The 22254-nt window shown below is 40.8% G+C and overlaps 1 protein-coding gene across 1 annotated transcript in view; it reads left to right on the forward strand.

The window, feature by feature from the left end:
• Positions 1-22254, forward strand: part of il1rapl1a (interleukin 1 receptor accessory protein-like 1a) — a 156709-nt gene that overhangs the window by 40154 nt on the left and 94301 nt on the right. The window contains exons 2-4 of the mRNA XM_008289001.1: positions 10166-10451; positions 16788-16974; positions 18350-18503. Coding sequence (XP_008287223.1) covers positions 10166-10451; positions 16788-16974; positions 18350-18503 — 627 coding nt within the window. The remainder of the gene's footprint in view (positions 1-10165; positions 10452-16787; positions 16975-18349; positions 18504-22254) is intronic.

Consider the following 22254-nt stretch of genomic DNA (forward strand, 5'->3'; position numbering starts at 1 on the left):
CCCACACTGTGTCAACATGATGGATGGTGTTCACACACAGCCTCGACTTTATAACTTATTGGGACTTTATTTGCATGTGTTTTCATCGCCAGTAAAACTGCACATGATGTAGGGGAGCCGCACACTTTTGAGTTGTTAAGATATTAGGGGCTCCTGTTTCTTAGTGTTCCATTTTACGCATGACCGTCCTCCCCTGTACAGCAGAAACCGCGAACGGTGTTGCTCATTTCCCAAGTTCGCCTATGAAATAAAGAGCCATTTACGAGGAACAATGTCCCGGCCACCACATCTCCCTCTATCCTGCCCCCGCTATTGGAGAGATACTATTGAGAGTCCCGGGCACATCAATTTGGGCCTCAAATGACTTTCTCCAGCTGGCCAAATCCTGACAAGCTTTCTGTTCTCCTTAAAAAGAGCCCCTTTATCATCAAGAGAAAAGAAGAAAGGATGAGCAAGGGAAAGAGAGAGGGAGAGGGAGAGCGAGAGAGAGAGGAAAGTCAAAAAGCTAATGTCTCAGTGACACCCTTTCGCACACAACAGGGGAAATTTCTGTTCTATAACGGGTTCTGGTTAATTTGAAGTCAATTGGAGAGTTATTAAAAGGATCTGAGCTGTGCTGAACTTGGTCAAGGGCAACAAACCCACCCTGGTTTCTATACGAAACAATAGAAACAGAACTGTCACCTTCAGGCAAACTTGAAAGTTTAGACTTGCCCATAAAGCGCCTTTAATACCGTACTGTATATGCTGATTTCTGGAATCGAGTCTGTTAAGCTTTCTGTAGTTATTTTAGCCACAAATATATTTGCCTGCTCTTTCTTTTCAGAACACCTGCTTAGATTCTGTGCGGGAAAACTCATTTTTGATGATTTGCTTCAGTTTTAGGTTTATTTTTGTTTTATCTCTCAAAGCTTCATGTTGCCTTTGAAATTACTTTGCCAATATGTATGCAAATGTCAACATCTACTGCCAGAAATTAGATTTACTTCATTTCCCCATTGTTCCTATATCCTTTCTGTGTTCCTCAGGTGCAGGTTCAGTAGTTTAATGTTGCACTCGTGTGCATTACGGCACAATTTACAGTGCAAGCAGTACAAGTAATATCGGGCAGAAAAAAATAATAAAGCAAAGCTGCAGAGAAATGGGAAATCTGATTTAATTCACTACTATATGATGAGTGTGTGCAATTTATGTGACGACACACACACACACACACGTGCAGATATGACCAGAATATGTTTTCTAGCAGAACGTAATGAGGACAATGGCCTCAGTTTATAGGAAATATATTGGGAGTAATCACCTATTTCCACATAATCCAAAATTAACAGACACAGCAGTAATAACGTAACAGAAAAATACAATGAAATTCATCTACTGGAACATTACAGACAATATAGGAGACGTTCATTACCTAAAAGTTCATTATCTTACATTCACAAATTGCATAAGGTTTGTAATAATGGTTGTGGTCATTTTTAAATACAGCCTTCGAGTGAGCTTTGTTTAACTGCAGTGAGATCACAATGTTCCCAATCTTCCTGTGAATAATAATTTAAAAACAAAAAAACCAAAAGTGTTTCTAAAGAACAAAATGAGAGGTAAAGCAAGAATATATAATAGATAGTTTTGTTGTGATACTGTAAGCCCAGACACACTAAGTGTGAAGCATTTGTTGCTACAGGCATGAGGCAATGTTTGAAACATAATCAAATTGTCATATTGCTGTTAATCAAGCACTGTGGAATTAGCACATTTCCAAGATTTTGAGGTAACTGGAGACTCCAAGAAATACACAAGAATTAGAGTCTGATGCACAGTTATGGGCCCAATCCCAAACTCTGTACTCTGTGCAAGTTCCTGCTAGACGCATGAAGGCTTTGGACTGTCCCACTGTCAAATCATCAAGCACATGACTGCTACCGTGTGGACTTTTAAACGCAAGTGTGTGTTCTTTATTTGAGGTCGCATATATGCAGATGTTCCTGAGAGACCCATAGTTGGTGGTTGTCCTGCACAAAAGAGCATGAGTGGTTTAGGAAAGAAATGTGCCTCGACATGTATCTGTAAATGGCTGCTGCTGTGGTTATTTTTTGCACATTTAAAGTCGATTGTATTTTAGGTGAAACACAGGATTTATGGCCTCCTGACTTTTAATAGTTTGTTAAAATACAAAACAGGTCTTGATCAACTGAGCAGCTAATTAAACTGCAAATGGAACACTTTCGCTTCTTTAATGGAAGTGCTATCTCAATGATGTGTCCTATTCCTCCCTTTTATACCATTTTGCACCCTCACAAACTCACACACTCAAGTCAAAAGGGGTTTACGAGTTAGGGTGGAGATTAGGATTGGGCCATAGTCAGAGGTCAAACTATTATAAACCCAATTCATAATGAGATCAACTTTAACTTTTGATTTAATAGTCTTGGATTGTGCACCTCCTTTTTATTTTCTCTCTCTCTCTCATAATTAAGAAATAATCACTGCTATGGATTCAATGAGTTACACTGTCGGCTTTAACTTGAGCCCCCTTTTTTGAAATCTATTCTCTTTTCGTCCAACTGGCAACATTAGAAGCCTTCATTGCCTTCATAATCTATGTGTCATAGCTGTCGACAAACAGGCCAAATCAGCGGCCAAAATGCAACCTTGCCATTATGTTTCATACATTAGCATGCACCTTTACCTCCTGTACCTCCATCAGTATCTTTACCTGATGAGTCTCCCACTGCGCCCTTCATTCAGCACCCACACTGTGAAAACCTCTGGTGTAAAATACTTCAAGCTCTCGTTGTATTTTATAGAAGCTACAACAGCAAATAAGCCGTAATTGATTGCAATTAGGAGAAGGGGTAACTTTCAATAAACAAAAGAATAGGACTGTAACAGAACCAAAACACAGTTATTCAATACCTCACTGAACTCAGTTCTTCTTCTTCGAACAATCAGCTCAAACATGCAGATTTGGCCCACTGCAGCCAAGACAGTGGGGACATTTTCCAAGTCTGGCATTGAGCTGTTCAGCTGGGGGTTGTGTTCTAGCCGCACGGCAGCAGGCCTGCCAGATGTGCTGCTTGTATGCTTTATGCGGTCTAAACATCACATCATATCACAGTTTCACTTTTTTGGTTTTCACTCTTTGTTTCTCTCTGCCTGCGTTTCCAGTCCTTTATTATAATTCCATACTTTGGCAGAGTTTAGTTGTCTTCAGTGACATGGGAATACTGGAAATAATTAATTTTTTTGCACCAAGGCCAAAAGATGACCAGTAGTTTTAACATTCCCTTCAAAAGCTCAAAGCAAGATATGTGAAGAACTGCTGGCCAGATGACATTGGATATTCATGATTCCTCCAAAGATGTCACATATTTTTCTTAGATCATTTTGAAATATTTCATTCATCAAAGTTTCACAGGTAGCAACAAGTTAACCATATCTCCTCATACAGTCGATGACAACATGAAATAACTGCAAACATTTAAGTAGATAAAGAACGAATACAATAATAATAGTAATAATAAAGATTATTGTCTTTAGATGGCTTTGGAAATAAAAGAAAAAGACAAAACAAATTGATTTCTATGAGATCATCTTAACACAAGGGAGCCAGTCTCTGATAAAATATTTTTTCCATTACAACATGTTGACAATTTCAGTTATTGGATTCAGGAGGTTATTTGTTTTAAGCTAAATCTATGTTTTTATTTACTGTATTTGTTATTTAGTCGTGACAGAAAGTAAAACACTGCAGGAAGAGCAGATTTATTCAAAGAAGACTGATGTTCCCGGTCTAACTCTGTTTTTTTGGATGGAGTGCAAAGGTAGTTCGCCATCTTTAGAGAAAAATTATCTGCGCTGCTCCACATTTGCATATAAATGAACAATGGTAAACAGTGAAATATGGAGTGACACAGCACAGGCAGAGCGATTAGAAAAACAGATATTTGTTATTCGTCCATGCTGAAATTTTTCGGTGCGTTTAGGAAGGAGACAAAGACGGAAGTGATTGGGTGGCTGCTCCCGTAAGCCAATTAGCCAATCAGATGGAGCTGTGCAAAGTAGTGCAGGCACAGGCCTTGATGTTTCACATTTCAAGACTTAGACATTCTGTCTGGCAGATATTACATAACTCTAAAGTTTGCAGTATAAATTATTTGTTTGTAACTCAAGTTCTGAAAGGGCTGAAAAAATAGTACCTGTTGGTGTAGGTTCTGGCTTCACAAGCTAAACTATAGATTTTTATGTGATTTTTAAACTGACATGCAGGATAGGTCTGGTATAAATTATAATTTAGGTCTTGTTAAGCAAAAATAATGGCCCCAGTGGACACCAGCTAGGACCAAATCAAAGCCCAGCTCCATCACCTGTTTTTTGGGGGTTTTTTTGTCTTCAGAAGCTTGTTTTCTCGTCATTATGTACGTTTTCTTCTTACATTTTTACAACAGTGAAAACTACATCATGCAGCGACATTTCAGCTTCAAAGGGCCTCGGACCGCAACGGGATTCACACGGCTTATTTTTTTTCTTTTTGAACTGAACAGTTTCCATAGAACCGCTTGATCTGAGCGTCCTGTTTATAAGATTCATGCGTGGCAATAAGAGCAATTATTCTCATGAGAAAAAAAATTGTATGCTTTCGTAGCCAAGAAAAGAAGAGCAGAAAAAGAAAGAAGAAGAACTGACATGGGAAAGAACAAAAATAATGGCGCATTGTGTCAGTCCTGAGTACATAATCGATGATTGACATCAGCTCTTACATTCATGCTTCACAATCATTGGCTCACTCACAACTGTTGCTATCAGCTGACTTTTTACATCCCCGTGGGGTTATGTTCTCTGACAAAATCTTCATTGCTGCTTGAATTTTTCTTTTTCTTTGAAAGAAAAGCCCTTTCAGCCAAATGTAACCACTTGCTATAAATTGTCAGTGTTTCTGCAACAGAAGTTTGCACATGATTTATAACGATGCTACTTAATATGCATTTACATTGAATATTATCATGTGACTATGAGGACTTTTGATGTGTCAGGATATACAGTTGGCAGCACTAGTTCTCCAGGCCAGTGCTAGAGAGCTGCAGAAGAATGGCATCACCATTTTTCATTGTTACATCACGTACTTCATGTATGTTGCGATTTTTTCACTAAGTCTGTTGCACTTCGTCACATTTTGTTTGCATCAATACACCAGCTTTACCACCCCGGCCGAGCACAACATCTTTTTTATAACAACTGTTATTATCATTATAAACTGAAAATATTGATGGATGAAATGCCTTTACAGTAGCATTCACCCAAGTTCAATTCTTTAATTCTTTAAATGTGTACTTTTCATTCGAGACCAACTAGCCTGGAATAAAACATTTAAAATCAGGGGGCAGTTCGGGACACACTGTGGAGCTAATGGCTACAAAGACAAAGCCGGTGATTTACAGAGACAGCTGCCACAACAGGTTAACACTCAGGTTGTGATCAACTGTACTGATCCTTGATTAAATAATCTTAAGGCTAAAGTAGAGAGAAGCACACAGAGAGAGAATGATGTCCAGGTATCGAGCCTCGCAGAGCAAATTGTAACCGACCCATCTTGAATGCTGATGAGCGAGGGTTAGGGAGTTTTCAGTAAGTGTATTACTTGGCATATTCAGTTTTCAAATTTTGCAATATTTCATATATATTCCAATTCCTTGTGCAATATGTTATTAGGTGTGATATTATTTTATAACCTCAGAATTAATGCAAGTATTACTTTATATTCTATACACCCATTTTAGCTTACTTACTTAATTTCCAGTAATGTATCACACATATGGTATTGCTTTTTTTTTTTTTTACAAAGTTTTCCTCCCATTAAGTTTGTTTGTGAGCAATATCTGACAAAAGAGTCTCCTTCAGGCGTATCTTATCTTACCTCATCTTGTCACATCACATGATTCGAGTGTACAGACATTATGGTACCTCCGTGTGCAACACAGGAGAATCGAGGTATCTGCAGAAACATCGTGGGTGGTCTTTTCCCACGTCTTGCTATCTAGTGTAGTGAACCATTTACTATGGTTTCTGCACAATTACCTTGAGTGGTCAGCATGCCTTCTGGGCCATACCTGTGAAGCCAGAAAACCATGGAGAGTTACAGTCCATAATGAGCCTTAGCCATGACTATATAGATGAATTCCAATAGTGGATAATGGTGGTCGTTTCTTTACCATTATACAAGATATGCATCCTGTTAGACAATTATGTGATTTATATAGAGGTCAATTCTACACAATAGCAAACAAAAAAAGGGGATTTTTCACTACAGTTCTTAAGATCAGTAAGAAAACCTTTAACAGAAATGAGAGAAAAGATTGCGGAGTGAGCGGTAACAGTGGAAGATAGCGATGGAGTCATGTATGTGGAGTGGGCGTAAACTGAGGAGGAGAGGAAGAGAACGAGACAGACGCAAAGTTATTAAGTATCCTCATCCACATATAGATCACCCAACGTCTTCCTGGCCCTGCAAGAACCCCGCCGCCCACCCAACATCTGATAATTACACTTCATTAGGAGAGCAGGTAGTGATGAGAGAAGAGAGGCCAACTACTGATGGCGACATGAGAGGCATGCAAGTAGGAAGCACAGCGGAGTAATACGTATAATGTCACGAACGGATCATTGGAATTTGATTATGGAGGGGGGGGGAAGAAAAGCAGGAGTTGACTCAGGTGACACATAGCCCACTCCGCTGTGTGTGTTTTTTTGTTTTTTTTTGTGAGTGTGCATTTGCTTGTTTGTGTGTATGCATGAGAGTGGGTAAATTTATTCTAGCTCAAGGGTCTGTATTTATTGCCTTGGTTTAGTGTCACAAGAAGACGGACAGGTCTGCCTGGATGCAGAATGTAATAAGGTTTCTGTGACACACACGCGCATATCCTGTAGCTTGACATTCCCCCCTCCTTGCTATTTTTCTTGCGCCGGCCATACCTGTGCCCTATACATCATGCGATGTAGCAGTGTTAGGGCATCAGCAGCAGAGTGAGCGCCAGGCGGTGAAGGAGTGCTGCAGCTTACAGTGCTGCAGTAAGATTCAGAGGAGCAGAGGCCACTTTCCCTCAGACTGACAGCCATGTGGGAACGTGTCCGTATGGAAACATCCTTTACAGTACGGGCTTGTGTAAGAGTGGCTGAACAGAATCGCAACAAATGTGTGATGTCCCAGAGGTGCAGGGAGGAAAAGGGAGAGATCCTGTATGTGTGTGTCGATGTGTGTGTGTGTGTGCTGTCAGCAGAGAGAGTGAGAGGTGGGGACTGCAGTATTCCTCCAGCGGGAAGCATTGATTTTCCGGCCCAGCATGGGGATGTGGGAAATGTCAGCCTCTAATTGAGTTGATAAAACCGTTTTGAGTCTCAGACGTAAATATGGTTTCCCCCCACAAAAGGCCACCACATTAGACAACTCCCATTGGGATGTCTGTAAGGAATGAAAGGTCTCCTTGTTGTGTGTGTGTGTGTGTGTGTGTTTACATGTGCATACTTTTATGCATGTGGGGTTTCTTTATCAGGCAACACATGTACGCTAGTCAGCGCAGGCAAAGCAAATGACAGGTGTGCTGCCAGTGGATAAAGTGTTTGCTTTCATTGTGAATAAGGATACCCACTTGTTAGGATAAACTGTTTTTGTTGTGGCAGAGGGGGCAGAAATGGAGATTGTTGTGTGCGATACAGAGGTCATATCCATTAGAGGTGCAAAAGGTGAATGAAGAAAAGCATGATTGAAGCCTCTGCTGTCCCTGCTGATTAGAAGATTGATATGCAGAGAAGGCAGAGGACTCACCTGCAGCCTTCAGTGGAAATTCACCCCAATGTCAATAGTTGGTGGCCAAGCAGAGACGTTGTGTAGACACCCATTGGGTTTTCACTTTTTCTTACATGTCTTCTTCTCTGTCTTCTTCTTGGTTCTTCTTTTGCCAATGCAGCCCAAAGAACCAGATGGTAAAAAGTTTTTAAATTTGGCACAGTGATCGTCCCCCACTCAGTCCTCGGAGTCATCAAAGTTGGGTTAGCCCTTAGTACAGGTACAGTACAAGGTTGGAGGCTCGACTTCCGCCTCTTCCATGTGCCAAAGTGTCCTTGAGCAAGACACTGAACCCCAAGTTGCTTACGATGGCAGGCCAGCACTTTGCATAGCTGGTGGAGGTGCTATGCAATGCTAAAGTTCTCTGTAAAACCTAGCAAAGGTTAAAAGGCGCTATTTAGAATATGAGCCAACCATTTATCACCCTTTTGGAAAGTTTTATGTCTGTGCTTTATATAGCTAACACCACCTACAGGTTGAGGTTAAAGGTACTTTTGTGCATAAAACTTTTGAGCCATATGCCCAATTTTCAAAAATGAGGTAAAGTTGGATACCTGAGATGAAGCCAAGATCAGTGCACCCCAACATCCGTTTCTGTCAGATGTGATTTTCTGCTATATTGGATTTCATAAAAAAGAAAAGTTTTCAAAAATTTCACAGGACACTTTTTCTTTTTTTCCAATCTTCACCAACATTGGCACAGAGGATTCCCAGACCAGGCCTCTCAAAAGTTAACTCACAGATTTTGGATTTTCAAAAGTATTTCTTTCATCACAACCAATCAAATTCCCATTTTTGAGTTAAAAACATGACTCTACTTACAAAAACCAAATCTGCTAATCGACAGTGCTACTTTGTATAGTGTTCATCAGTACATTGCTTAACAGTTAAAGTGATCAAAGTCTAAAGTTGCCAACACATACGAGAGTGCACACGTGACTGTTTTCATCTATAGGCGCCCTGCTTTCGATATCAGGAGTGATAATTAGACAGTTTTTCACACTTTATGCCACATGCACACGCTCTTTCAGTTGCTCTCGCGTTCATATGTACATAAGTGCACGCACATTGGTGGCTAAGCCTACTGGTAATTACTGACATAATTAGGCAGACAACCATTCGTATAGGGAATGCACACTCGTCAAAACACACGCACGCAGATACACACATATACACACAAAGACACACATTACTTCCCTGGTAATTAAGAGTATTAATTACAAGCATAGCTGTCCCTGTGAGGCTCTGTATCACTCACAGACTGGTACGCAGCAGGGTTCTTATTACTTTATCTCACCATCACCACTTCCCTCTCGCTCTCTCTCTCTCTCTCAGTCCCAGACACATGCACTCACACACACTCAAATATACACCTGCCGGATCAACAAATGCTGCCTAATTAGTCAGAGACTGATAGCTGGCCATAGGTTAAAATCTAGTAGCCTGGGAACTGAGCGAGATCTGCTCACTACAAGTAGAACAGACCGCTGTGCCTGAGGGGCTGCGCCAGTGTCTTTGATTTTTGTCAAATGTCTTTTCAGCCACTGTGCCCTCTGGCTCACTCTTTTTTTTTCTTTTTTTTCCTCTTGCACCTTGTTGTGCTGCAGCAACTGAAGCAGGTGTGTACATTTGACAGATTAAGCCGGGAGATACAGTTTTCACCTGTGCTGCACGTGTTAGGTTTTATCAGTAAATAAATCTTTCGCTGTAGTTTAACCTGGTGTCTGAAGTGTGACATTCCCAGTCAGCTGAACTCGGCCTGCACTCCCTGCCACCGGAGCTGTGGTACGTCTGCATCATTTGGAGTTGCCCGACATCATTTATGGAGATATTTTAACAGTTAATTCCCAAATGTCACAGCGGTTGTGTGTTTGGATATTGCGTGAGTGTCTAAGCTGTCTCTGCAGAGGCCAAGGTGGCGCACACGCCCTGAATGTGTGAACAATGTTAAGATGGCAGCAGAGGAGTGTGTCTAGCACCAGCTTTACATGGAGAAATTTCAGTGGTGCAATCGTCGCATGCACAATATGGAGCAAAAATGCATAAACCACCTTAATAAGTATTCAGTAAACACCATACAATTAGCGTATACTCGCATGCTGTGCATAGCTTAGTGTCTCATTGCTAACACAGCTATTTAAGGGAGAGTCTTCTAATAAATTAAAAGAGGATTATTGTGGGGGTTTAATGACCTGGTAATCTTCGTACCTTTCATATGTTCTTGCAATGAGAGCGTGCATACGCTTCCTTGTGCTGCAATCACACCACTTTTTGTGCGTTCAAACATGTGCTGATGAATGTCTCCCTCTTTGTGTTTCTCTGCAGTGGATGGCTGTACAGACTGGTCAGTGGACTACCTAAAGTACCGCGTGCTTCAGGGCGAGCCGGTACGACTGAAGTGCGCTCTCTTCTATGGTTACATCAGGGCCAACTACAGCCAGGCGCAGAGCGTGGGCCTCAGCCTCATGTGGTACCGCAGCTCCGGCCTCGGCCACAGCGACTTCGAGGAGCCCATCTCTTTCGACGGCGTGCGCATGAGCAAGGAGGAGGACGCCATCTGGTTCAGACCTGCCGACCTTCAGGATGTGGGCCTCTACTCCTGTGTGTTGCGGTAGGTGTGAGGGTGGAGAGAGAAAATGGTTGGAATGCTGCATGAAAAATGGATTCCAACAGAGTGCATAATTTAGTTTTAGTGCAGTCTTTACAATCTGATGTTTTATACTTGCTGTTCTGTACTGTACTTCGTGTTTTTGAGGCCAAAGTCCAGTACAGGAGAGCACAATACAAGATCTATCATATCTAATCCAGAAGTTAGTTTTCTTGCCAAGACAATACCACTCTCGAGTGTTAACTTTAGAGATGGAGCCAGGAAACTTTTTGCGTAGCTTAAAGTAAAGCAAAGAAAATAAGAATAAAACAGCTTATGTCTGTCCTCTGGGTTCAATAATATCCCTTCTAGCACTTCTAAGACTCAGTAATTCAAGTGTTGTGTCCTCCTTTCATCTGCACACAAACATACATATAAAACTGACTATATGCTGTTTAAGGAGGACTTACACTGCCCACCTCATATCAACCAAAGAAACATTTACTGCACATAGCTCTCCACAAAACTCTAAATAGATGATTTTAGATTTGGTTTGTATTGAGCTTAACTGAACAAGACGACACAACATGTAAATCAGTGAGCTTTAGATGAAGCGATTCGTATTTGGACAGAGTCAGTCATGTCTAGGCTTATTGCCATCCGCTCCGTACTTAACGCAGAGATATGAGAGTAGTATTCATCTTCTCACTTAAGCAGATAAGTGGCAAGGAAAACACTTCTGTATCCTCAAAGGTGACATAATCTTCCATCTCTCAATTTAAATCAAGTGAAATTGGTTTATTTCATAAGCAAAATTATCTTAAATCTTAAAACGTCTCGTAAATTAGATGCCATGACTCTGGTGGAGCTGTCTTTGTGCTCTAGTAGAGAAAAGAGTGAAATATAAATTATCGTGGAACCGCAACTAAAAGTTGGGGCAATTTTGCAAAAAAAATTGCAATCTCAACACAAAAAGTCAGAAATAGTCTTTATGGAAACAAGTTGTGGGTCAGATGAGGTTAACGTTGAGCTGCTTGACCAACCAAAGGCGTGTTTGGGAAAAAAAAAAAGAAAAGTGAGAAAAATTCGTGTGTTTACTGCAGCAGTTGGATTTGCTTCTTTTCGCTTCAGGAGGCAACAAGAGATGTATTTTTGCCCAGGGGTGCCTAAAGTTTTGCATGAAAATCTATGCGGACACAGTGAGAAAACTGAATGCAGACACAAGCAACAACACAACGTCCCACATGTACACACACACACTTCAGTGGGCCGTTACAGAGTGGATTTTCCTAATACAAGATGCATAATCATGTGGCAGTAACTTATTAACCTTTATGTTGGAGAACATCCCTCAATAAACGGCTCATTGCAGTTCTTCATTTCAGAGAGATTTTAATAAACCCTGGTAAAGGTCCCTTAAAGACCCAAAGAGGCAGGATACATTGAGTGTGACCAGGGGGAGTGTGTTTGTGTGCAATTAGACCCCAGCCTGTACTGCATTTCATTACTGCACTCTGTAGCCCAAGCTGGCACCGACGCTCTCCAGTGTTGACTCGCTCTAAATTAATATTTCCTTTGATTATTGACAATTTCTACAACAAGTCCTTATTCAAATGCCGTGTTTGAAATTCCAAGAGTACTATAATTCTATTCGGTTGTGAGTAAAAAAAAAAAAAAAAAAAAAAAGTGCCCCCAGCTCTGTGTTTCTCAGTCTGCTTGTGTTGAGCTGGGAGGATTTCAAACTTCTCAGATACCCTAATCAGAACACTGCTAGAGATTTGCCTCTTAGCTGAAATCAATTGTCTTTTTGTTAGGGAGTAAGCTTTTGAGTCACACATTGGAGCACATATGACCCAAACACTCTCCCCTCAAACTCCCTGCAGGCAAAAAGAGGAGCCTTTTCCTCGCCAGCTACGGATTAAACACAGAATATGCTGTAGACCTTAATTTATCAAAACCCCAACAACTGAATTACACCTTCTGTTATAACAACCTCCGCTAACATTACTGGAGGCGATAAATACTACATAATCATGTGACGACAGAATTGAATCAACACCTGCCTGACGTATTGTATCATAAAATTGGTACAGGAAGCTTTGTAGGGATAATCTGTATTCCAGGACTAGTTTGATATTCAGTTTACCTCTTAGGTGCCTAATAGTCGAACCAATTAACCATAATGAGCTGTTCGGTTTGAAGATTCTCATCATTAATACATCATGAGATTCCACATGCAATTAAAAGTACATTATGTGCTGTTGGTAATATAGCAATTAAAAATTTGCATTATTTCTCTTTAAGAAATGTTATTTTAATGTCAGTGTATTTATATTGTTATAGATTTTTTTCTTTTCTTTAAATCTGTGTTTGGTTTGTTTAAAATTTTTACAGTAATGGTAAAAATCTCAGTAATTTATGTTTAGTCCCCAAAACAAGTCAAATAAACAAACACAAGACAACATGTTGGGGAATGGACTTTTTTTTTTATATACAGCAACAAAAAAACAATACTTTCAGGCAATTTCATAATGTTTTTTGCTGTTTTTACTCAATATGTTGCTCATTTTTCACTGCAGTGTAAAGTCCTGCACCTCCATGGAAACAGCTCAACCATGACTAGAAGTAGAGAGAGTTAAAAAATAATAGTCTAAATAAGAACTGTGCAGTATAACATAGTTATATTGACATAAATCATTAAAAAGCTAAAAGAAAGAGATGAATTTCTTTGAATAGTTATTTTGGGAAAAATCTGGAGAAAAAAATGGAACTAACATGTACAATATTTTTGGGTTACAAATACTGGAAAACAGTGTGTCACATTTTTAATTTGTTTCCATACTTGTCGCCCATCTGTTTTGTTCCTGTTCAGCCAAATATGTTCAGATTTTTTGTCACATGAATGTTGGTCGCTGCCGAGTTACTAATAGCTGCTCAGCTGCACCAAAGAGCTTAGAATTTTTATTTTTATTTGTTTTATTTTTTTTATTTTTTAACAAAATCTGTTCAGTGCAAACAGTTTGTTTTTGGTGACTTTTAAAATGTGATGTGTAAAATAAAATTATTTTGATGAAATATAACTAGTTTGTTTAGTTTTCAAGACAGAGGCCCACATCACAGATGAGCAGTTCAAAACCCATCTAGTAGTTTGGGGGTTTTTATCTCGTTTTTACAGAATCTGGCTGATAGGTTGTATATTTTTTTTTGCAAGTTTTTAAAGACAACATGCATTCTGGGGTTTGCAGGATCACGTATAAACCTATTATCAGATTATATGATGAACTGCAACACAATGCTGCCACTTTTACGAGTCTTTAGCTGTCCTTGATACATGAAATAATTGTTCCTGAAGAAGATAATGCCTACAGAACAGTTACCTACCTTACCAAAGCAAGTGGTTTTCACAGTTTACTGTATCATAATTCTGTCTTATCTTGATGTAAACACCCTCAAATCAAAGTCAATAGTTTAAAGTCATAGCCATTGTACTAAACGCAAGAAAAAATGTGTTATTGTTCCAATATAATCTGACGTCATTATATATATAGTTTCCTACAGCTTTGGTGTTGTGTGCGGTCTATAAATGGAGGTAAATCCATCTGCATTACGTTCAGCATTTCACTGAATCCCTCCAGATGTTTTGCTCAGAAAGAGATATGGAGGCACACCGGTTGACTACAGTGTGTGTCTGTTTGTGGCGCACATATACTGCACGTGCTTTTGGTGTCTGCATGTGCGAATGGTTATCTTTGTCCTTCTCTTTCTGGAAATTTAAGTCTAATTGCCAGTTTTCATGTGAAGGTGACTTCATTTACATAGCAATCTCCATGTGCTCCCTTTGACTCTCTCCCTCTCTCTTTTTACTCCTCGCTCTTTCTACGCCTCTATTTCCTCCGCATATCAGCTCGCATGAGGTCTGTAACACTAATTCAGATCCATCAAGCTTTCATCCGCTCTTCCTCACTCTGTCACTGCCATCAGTCCCTCTACGTTACACCTGATAAATTATTTTGTAATAATTCCAGTAATGAGTCTGTGTTCTGGAGTGGGTGAAACCTGCGTGCGTTTCCTTCCCGTGATTACATTATCCCGCATGTTGGATAATAACGTGTGGAGAATTGCAGCCACCGTGACCTGCAGACTAAATATCCAAAGCAACTACGCTCAAATAGAATGTGACAGACGTGAAAGACACCACAGGACTGTGCATCAAGCCCCGGCTGTCCATCAATCAAGCGCAACCGCCGACGCCTTCCCACAATGCCACCGGGTGCCTGCTGTGAATATTTAACATGTAGAGATGTCTCCCATTGGCTCCCCGGGGACTTTAATGGCTCAGGTGCATGACTGCGAGAGGTCATCTCTGATCATCTCCCCATTATGTCAACAAGCAGGAGGGAGGGGGGATTGACTTTGTAGGTGTGTGACTTTGCTTACATGTATGTGTCCACGAGCGCATGTTTGCGCTGTTGTATTTGTTCTTTAGTCGAATGTATTGTCCAAGTGTACTCTGTAAGCCTACAACATCACATCTTCCCACTCTATTCCCACTAGATGGGAGGTATTGAGTCGATAATGTTACATTTCAGCACTGAGAGGGCATAGCACTGTTGCAGTATCTTGCATCTGACTTTTGCTTCCTACAGCATTTTCTAGATGCCCTTTTAGTCATCTTCTGTGTAGTAGAAGTATACAGTATCTTTTCTTTTTTTTCTCATTCCAAGTGCCTCTGCTCTGCTCATTGCTATCTCTAAGCCAGTCTTCCACAGCTGCATGTAGCCGCATTCGTCTTTTAAACACATGTGTGTGTGTATGCAGGTGTGTGTATGTCTCTGCATCTGTGTTTTATGGCCCCAGGGGGGTCAGAGGTGTTTATGTGAAAGGGGTGACTCCCTTATTGCTTCCATAACCTGAGTAGATCATATGAAACCCAGTCATTTACGGTGAATGGGAGCATCTGGCCAACCGTAAATGTAATGTAATGAAATGAAATGAAAGCCCATATGGTTGTACGCCCAGCCTTCCGACCGAGTGCCCGGCTGAGTCAGATCGCAGCCGGGCTGGAGACAAACGCAGGCAGACATACATTTATTTATTTATTTTTAAAGTATGTGGACTTTTAGGGTGGGGCTGTTCGTCACGGTTTGGACCAGGCTGCTGCTGCTGCTGACACTCTGATCCATGCTTTCATTACCTCCAAACTCAATTACTGCAATAGCATTCTTCACGGTACATCATCCTAAGTCCTTACCAAACTGCACTGCATCCTGAGCTCTGCTGTTCACCTGTGTACTCATTCCCAATCTCACAGCCACATCTCCCCTTTATTCTGAACTTCTGTTGGATCATAAAGCTCTTCATTTACCTTCTCCAACCCTGCACTGCCTCCCACAGTCTCCACCGTGTGACACAAGCCTCTTGTCCCCGCTATTTAGGAGCAGACTTGGGTATAACGTGACCTGCTTCCTCCCTCTGCAACATATTCATAAAGTCATTCAACATTCCTTCTTAAAACTGATTTAAATATTTGTTTTAATGACTCGTGCAACCTTGTTTTTCTGCTGTGGTTTAGATCTTTTGGTTCTCTTATTAAGTTTTAATTATAGATATAGATTTTGCACAGCTATTAAAGCAGCATAGATGTCATACTTGGGTTTTGTATGGAGTCATATCTTGGGAGGTGGGCACAGTGGGATAGCTTTGTGTCACCGGTGCTAGTGGCTTTACTGACGGTGGCTTTGATGATGATAAGGAAGACATTAATAAGAATAAGACTTTGTGGCTGGATAACAAAGCTAGTCAGATAGCCGGATGATGTGTTGATGGTCGCTGGGAAAACACTGCAGGGGGTGTGTGCAGTGAGAACCGACTCCTTGTGATGACCGAGCAGCTTTCCCTTCTGTGTTGTGAGACCATCTCAGCGTTTGTCTCTACTCTGATTAGCACTCCCTTACTCCCCCCATAAATCCAATAATGGTCATGAGCATTCAGCATTGACTCGGGAAAGCTGCTGAACACGTCATTATTGTGAGCCCCGCACACGCAGGGGAGGGAGGCTGAGGAGGCCCGGACAGAGGACGGGATGGAAAAGAATGAAGATATCTAAAAGAGTATCAGAGGAAATACACATAAAATTCACTTGTTTACCCATGTGAAGTAAGAAGATTTGTTTTCGTTTGTTTTGTTTTTGGTAAATTACTTCATTAAGATTTTTTTTCTTTGTCTTTCTTTCTGTGCTGTAATATCAGGAGTGTTACTATAGCAAAGTGGCACAAGACAAGACAAAGCAAGATTGAATCAGATGATTAATATAATTAAGATGAATTTTAAACTCTTTGTCTTGTTGTTCTCTGCCAACAGGAACTCCACATACTGCATGAAGGTGTCCATGTCTCTGACTGTGGCAGAGAATGACACGAACCTCTGCTACAACTCCAACATGAGAAAAGCCGAGAAGGCCGAGCTGAGCAAGAGTAAAGACATCCTCTGTCCTGACATAGATGACTATGTTGAACCTGGCAAAGACCCAGACATCGTCTGGTACAAGGTGGGATTTATATCTCACTGAGCATGTTTGTTAATATGTGATAATAACTCCACTGCTGCATGATTTGTCCATAATTTGTATACTTGCCTGAGGGTTCATTGATATTTGCTGTGTGTGCTGTATGCTGTTATTTGTGAGTGTCTGTCTTGGTGATTATACAACCGAGAAATATTCCTTCAATGGTTCATTGGTTTGTTTTCATCTAATTTCTTGGCCGTTTATGTTTAAAAAGCCTTGTTGGAAATGTGGTTCCAGATCACTTAGGCAGATTATGTATGAAGGCAAATGATGGCAATGAATTACTTAAGCTATGTTTGCAGCGTGCCACACCATTGTTAGAGCCACCCAGAGAGAATGAGGTCTGAGCAGAGGGCAGCCGCAGAGATGGCTTTCATAATGAACACAAAACTTCTATGGGAAGAAAATTGTGAAATGTCATTCTGTGCCCTGTGGAGAGAGTGGATGCCCTCCAAATGCTCCTGGTCCCTGATCTTTATTCAGCATGCAACTCCTCCTCCCTCACCTGGGTTCTTGCCTTTCCCAGGTCAGGCACGGCCTGCGGACAACAAAGTGCATCCCGGAGAAGGGCTCAGGCCAGACTAATCACAGGCAGATCAGCAGTAGATTAGCTGGCCGGGCTCGACCTCTAGGTTTTTCCAGAATTCAATTACGGCCTGGGTAATGACTGGGAGTGCTGGAACCCAGAGTTATTTGGACCACTGTGGAGCCGCTGTGATTGAATTCGAAGGTTGCCGGGAGCAATGGTGGAATAGAATCCACCAAACCGTCGTTGTCCCTGCCAGAGCGCCGAGGAGCTGAAGAGAGCATCGTGTCACCAAGTCCCTCATTGTGTCTGCGCGCACATTCGCTCACACATTCGCACAGACGCAGCACAAACATACTTATTTTGCCAGCAGAGAGTACTGTAAATAAAATTCCGTGTCCTATGTGGCCTCAGCAGAATATTGAATGGAGAATATTCAGTTCAGTGCAATAAATCCTGATCAGATAAGTAGGATAATGGCCAAGCCTTATCATTTTACCGTATGGAACTTTTATGTCAGACTGCCAAGCCATGCATCCATACCACTTTATCTACTTTCTTAACACTCTTTGACGTTTTTAAAGCCTTTGTGTCGAGCTCAAACCACTTGAAATCTTATGGATGTAATTCATTATGAAGCAGAGTGAAGGTCTTAAATCTCATAATGTTAGGCTTGCCCAGAATATTTCATTTCTGCCCACGTGCAGTCCACAGTACCTTTCCATCTGTCCATCGCCAGTTATTTTGCATCTGACTGCTCAAGTGATATATCAACAATAAGGGGTTTTTGTTGCAGAAGTTTTGACCTGCCTGTCCTTTTCTTATATGCAGGAGTGCCGTCCCAAGCAGTGGCGTGCCAGCATCATCCAGAAGAGAGACATTCTGTCTTTCCAAGAGGTAAAGGAAGATGACATTGGGAATTACACCTGTGAAATCCAGTTTGGTGGTTTTCTAGTCAGAAGGACGACTGAGCTCACAGTGACCGGTAAGTCCTCAGAGGAATTTTTTAAAAAGTGTGCTTTTATTTTTGTGGAGGAGCTTTTTATAAATTCTCCTGATAGCACTTTATGTGGTAAGAATGAGACGAGCAGCAAATGTGGCAGACGCTTGATTAAAAGGACTGAATTGCAACAAACGTGCACACACACCCGCTGAGCACTGCAATGATGTCCTGCTGCTGTGTTAATTGCTGGGGGAGGTTGAACGCTGTGGCCTGGCCTCCATCCCTTTCTCTAACTCAGCACTTTCCAGTCAGCCGAGCAGTGTTGAAATATTTAAGGTTATAGGCTAAACCCCTTCATACAGAGAGCTAAAGAGCCAGGACCAAGGTCAGGAGATTTACCGTACACTTACTCTTTGTTTCTATCCTCCATCTCTCTCTCTCTCTCTCTCTCTCTCCTTCTCTTTCGTTGCCTTGCCCAGCTGCAAGGTGAACACATGACAAATAAATGCATTCATGTGTTGAGACCCTGGAATGGGATGCTCTAAGCTTGTGTGTTCTGCCAGGTCAACTGTTCTGATTAGGGTTGATGAAAAGGTCAAATCTATTTTTTCCCTCTCCTTTTAAACCAGTCTTGATAGCCCCACCTTACAAAGTCTAAAGGGTACTGATCTCTTAGATGCCACCTATAATATTGTGCAAACTAACATGACTTCATCAAAACTAAAGAATAGAATTGTGACGGCATTGTGTAAATATTTTGCTTTAACCAGAGTCTGTAACTAACTAACATGTCCACACTCTTACGTGGAAACATGAAACCATTATGGACTCAGCTGTGACCAACAATAAAGTGCAAATAATTACGTGACTTTTCAGCTGAAATGGAATGAACTGCAGGCTGTGTTTAGTAGACATGCATGAAAATAGATTAAACATGTCAATAGTATTTACTTTACTACTGACACGACATAATGATTGATTTTTTTTTTCTAAACAATTCATCAAAAAAAAAATCAATTAATCAAAAAACAAAAAGCATCGACACAAGCCTCATTCTTTGTTTTAGGTCGACTGTCACACAAGGGTTGTAAATCAATAGCTCAATTTGCAATCTGTAGAAAGACCCGAGGGACAAACAATAGCATCTTCATTCAATAACTGATTGAATATTAACACAAATTGAACCCAGGGAATAATCCTTGTGCTAGCATTTTATGTCTTGGTCAGTGGCTACATGATATAGGCTTCAACAACATTCCTACCACACATCCCTTCAGGGCATAAGGTTACTCTCCTAATCAACTCCGGCCTTGCTTAAAAAAAAGAGCTCTGGCCGGAGGTTGTTAGCTGTCACATGGTACTTTGTCATGCTAGCTAAAGCCAAACAATGCTCTCTGCTCATGGGGACCGCTTCCTGGGGTTTCTAAAGTATTAAACACTAAGAGGCTCCACCCGGTGGCGCAAGCAGGTACTACAGCTAATACGTAAATGCAATAAGTAAAATATGATCAAGGAAAATTGTATTAGATATCATCCATCCATGCACTAATTATTGTGGGTACATAAACGTTTGCTAAACGTTTAAGAAATTACCACATTTTTTGTTATCATTAAATTACACTACATAAGGGTACTTCAAAAAATTCTGGGCTTCACCTGAAAACAAGGCGTAACTCCTATTTTGGGGCATAATTATTCACTATAAAGCTTTATTTCATCCATCCATTATCTATACACCACTTAATCCTCACTAGGGTCGCGGGGGGGCTGGAGCCTATCCCAGCCGACTTAGGGCGAAGGCACGGGACACCCTGGACAGGTCACCAGTCTATCACAGGGCTACATATTAGATATCAGAAGATGTTAAATATGAAATAACTCAAAAAACCTAGAAACCACTCAGAGATCAAAGGGTTATGCTTTTAAAGATGTCTGACTTTCAATAATTTCAATAATTTACGTACTGTCCATGTTGAGTGTGCGTTTTTGTGTAGTTTTACAATTGTGTAAAAATGCTTTAGTTCACACAAAAAGCATTTGATTAGTATCTTTAGTGGTGTTTATTTGTGTGGCTGGTCATAGCTCTTGTTTGATATGAGGGGTCCACACATGTGAGGTGCACAGGCTATTTTCTATCTAGCAAAGATCAGGAGGAAGATAACTACCTGGTACACTGTTTGATAAGATTCCTGTGCTACTGGAGGTGTGGCTTCGAGATTGGCTGCGGTTGTGATTGATGGAGCAGCATTTTGTACACAGCAAGGTTCAATCATATGAGGTAGATTCAATAAATTTGATTTTATCACCGTTACTATCACAGTAGAGTCTCCCAGTTGATCAGTATTTCCATAACTCACTGTAAAGGACCTAAACTTGGAGTTCTTTGGACGTCCTTGTGAGAAGTAGGTCCGACTGGTCCTTCCGGCCGTACGTTAAAATTGCTTCAGATCACTTGTTTCCTTGCATTTTTGTTTGTTTGTATTATTCTCCCAGGTTTCTAAATATATCCTGTTGAGATTTCTGCTTCCTATCCTTTATCATTGCCACTAGTAGAATTTCAGGATGATTCCAGCATTTAAAAAAAGACACTCTGAACCAACGTGTCTCTCCAAAAACAGCTTCCCACTTGAAGGTAATCCGCCTTGCTGGGAACTATTTTTTTGACCTTTAAGATGAAAGCAACATCTGTGGGCTTTGCGTGGACATTTTGTCCCAAAAGACACACTGTTGTTGTGTTTTCATTCTATATCAAAGACAAACTAAATCCCTTTCACCTTTTTGTGCAAGAACAGTTCCTCTGGGCCAGACTCACCTTTTAGTGATTCAGATAAATTTAATGTTTTTTTCTGGTTTTCTCTGCATTCATGCTGTCTGTCCGATTAACATTGTGTTAGGAGTTTAATGTTTAATGCAGTTTGATGTTTTGGATATACACAGTTGTGTTCTATACAGTGTTTGGCGAGTGGATCCCATGTTGGCCTTGTGCTCTGAGTACCTTGGCTGTATCCTTGTGTGTTTGTTAGCCTGTCAGCGTGACCTTAATGTTCTATAATGACGGCAGCCATAAAAACTTTATTGCGTTATAAATATACACAGTCTGCATTAATGTTACAGAGAGGAGAAAGGAGCGAATGGAAAGAGGGAGCGACAGATTCAGAAAGAAACATGTGTTCAACTGCCATTCTCTTTCCATATATGAGCCCTTCCATGTCGCCTGTATGCAAGGGAGACATGACAAGAGCCAGAACAACAGAACATATACAGCTTGGAATTGTAAACTGTAGGGAAAAGCAGCCCTTTGAGCCTGTATGAGAGAGTAAGAAGGGAAAAAAGAAGTTACATTTTAGATTTTCTCTCACGCTGACCCTGTTTTCCAACGTTTTGCACTCTAAACCAACTATAGCTCCTTGCATGCATATTTAAAGTCCACTGTATGGGTTTGTTTACCCACACGGAGCCACACAGACACAGCCACACCCTCCTTGAGGTACCTTGATGTATTTTTCCTATAAAGAAATTTCAATAATTAGTCATCAAAATAAAGGAAGTCAGTTTATTTGACACCCAGGATGTAATATTTCACATCTTTGGTGCAGCGAAAAAATAAGATAAAATAACACCACTGGCTAGATTTCTTTTACAGAATCACAGTAAATGCTTATCTCCAGCCCTGTGTCATTACCTATGCTGCTCCTGCTATAAAAATATGGCATACACTGCATTACACACACACAGCATTTAGCCTTATTACCGTAGCGGGAAACCACCTCTTTAAAGCTATAGTATCCTGCTA

The sequence above is a fragment of the Stegastes partitus genome, unplaced genomic scaffold (genome assembly GCF_000690725.1).
Source record: "Stegastes partitus isolate 25-593 unplaced genomic scaffold, Stegastes_partitus-1.0.2 Scaffold587, whole genome shotgun sequence".
Lineage (NCBI taxonomy): Eukaryota > Metazoa > Chordata > Actinopteri > Pomacentridae > Stegastes > Stegastes partitus.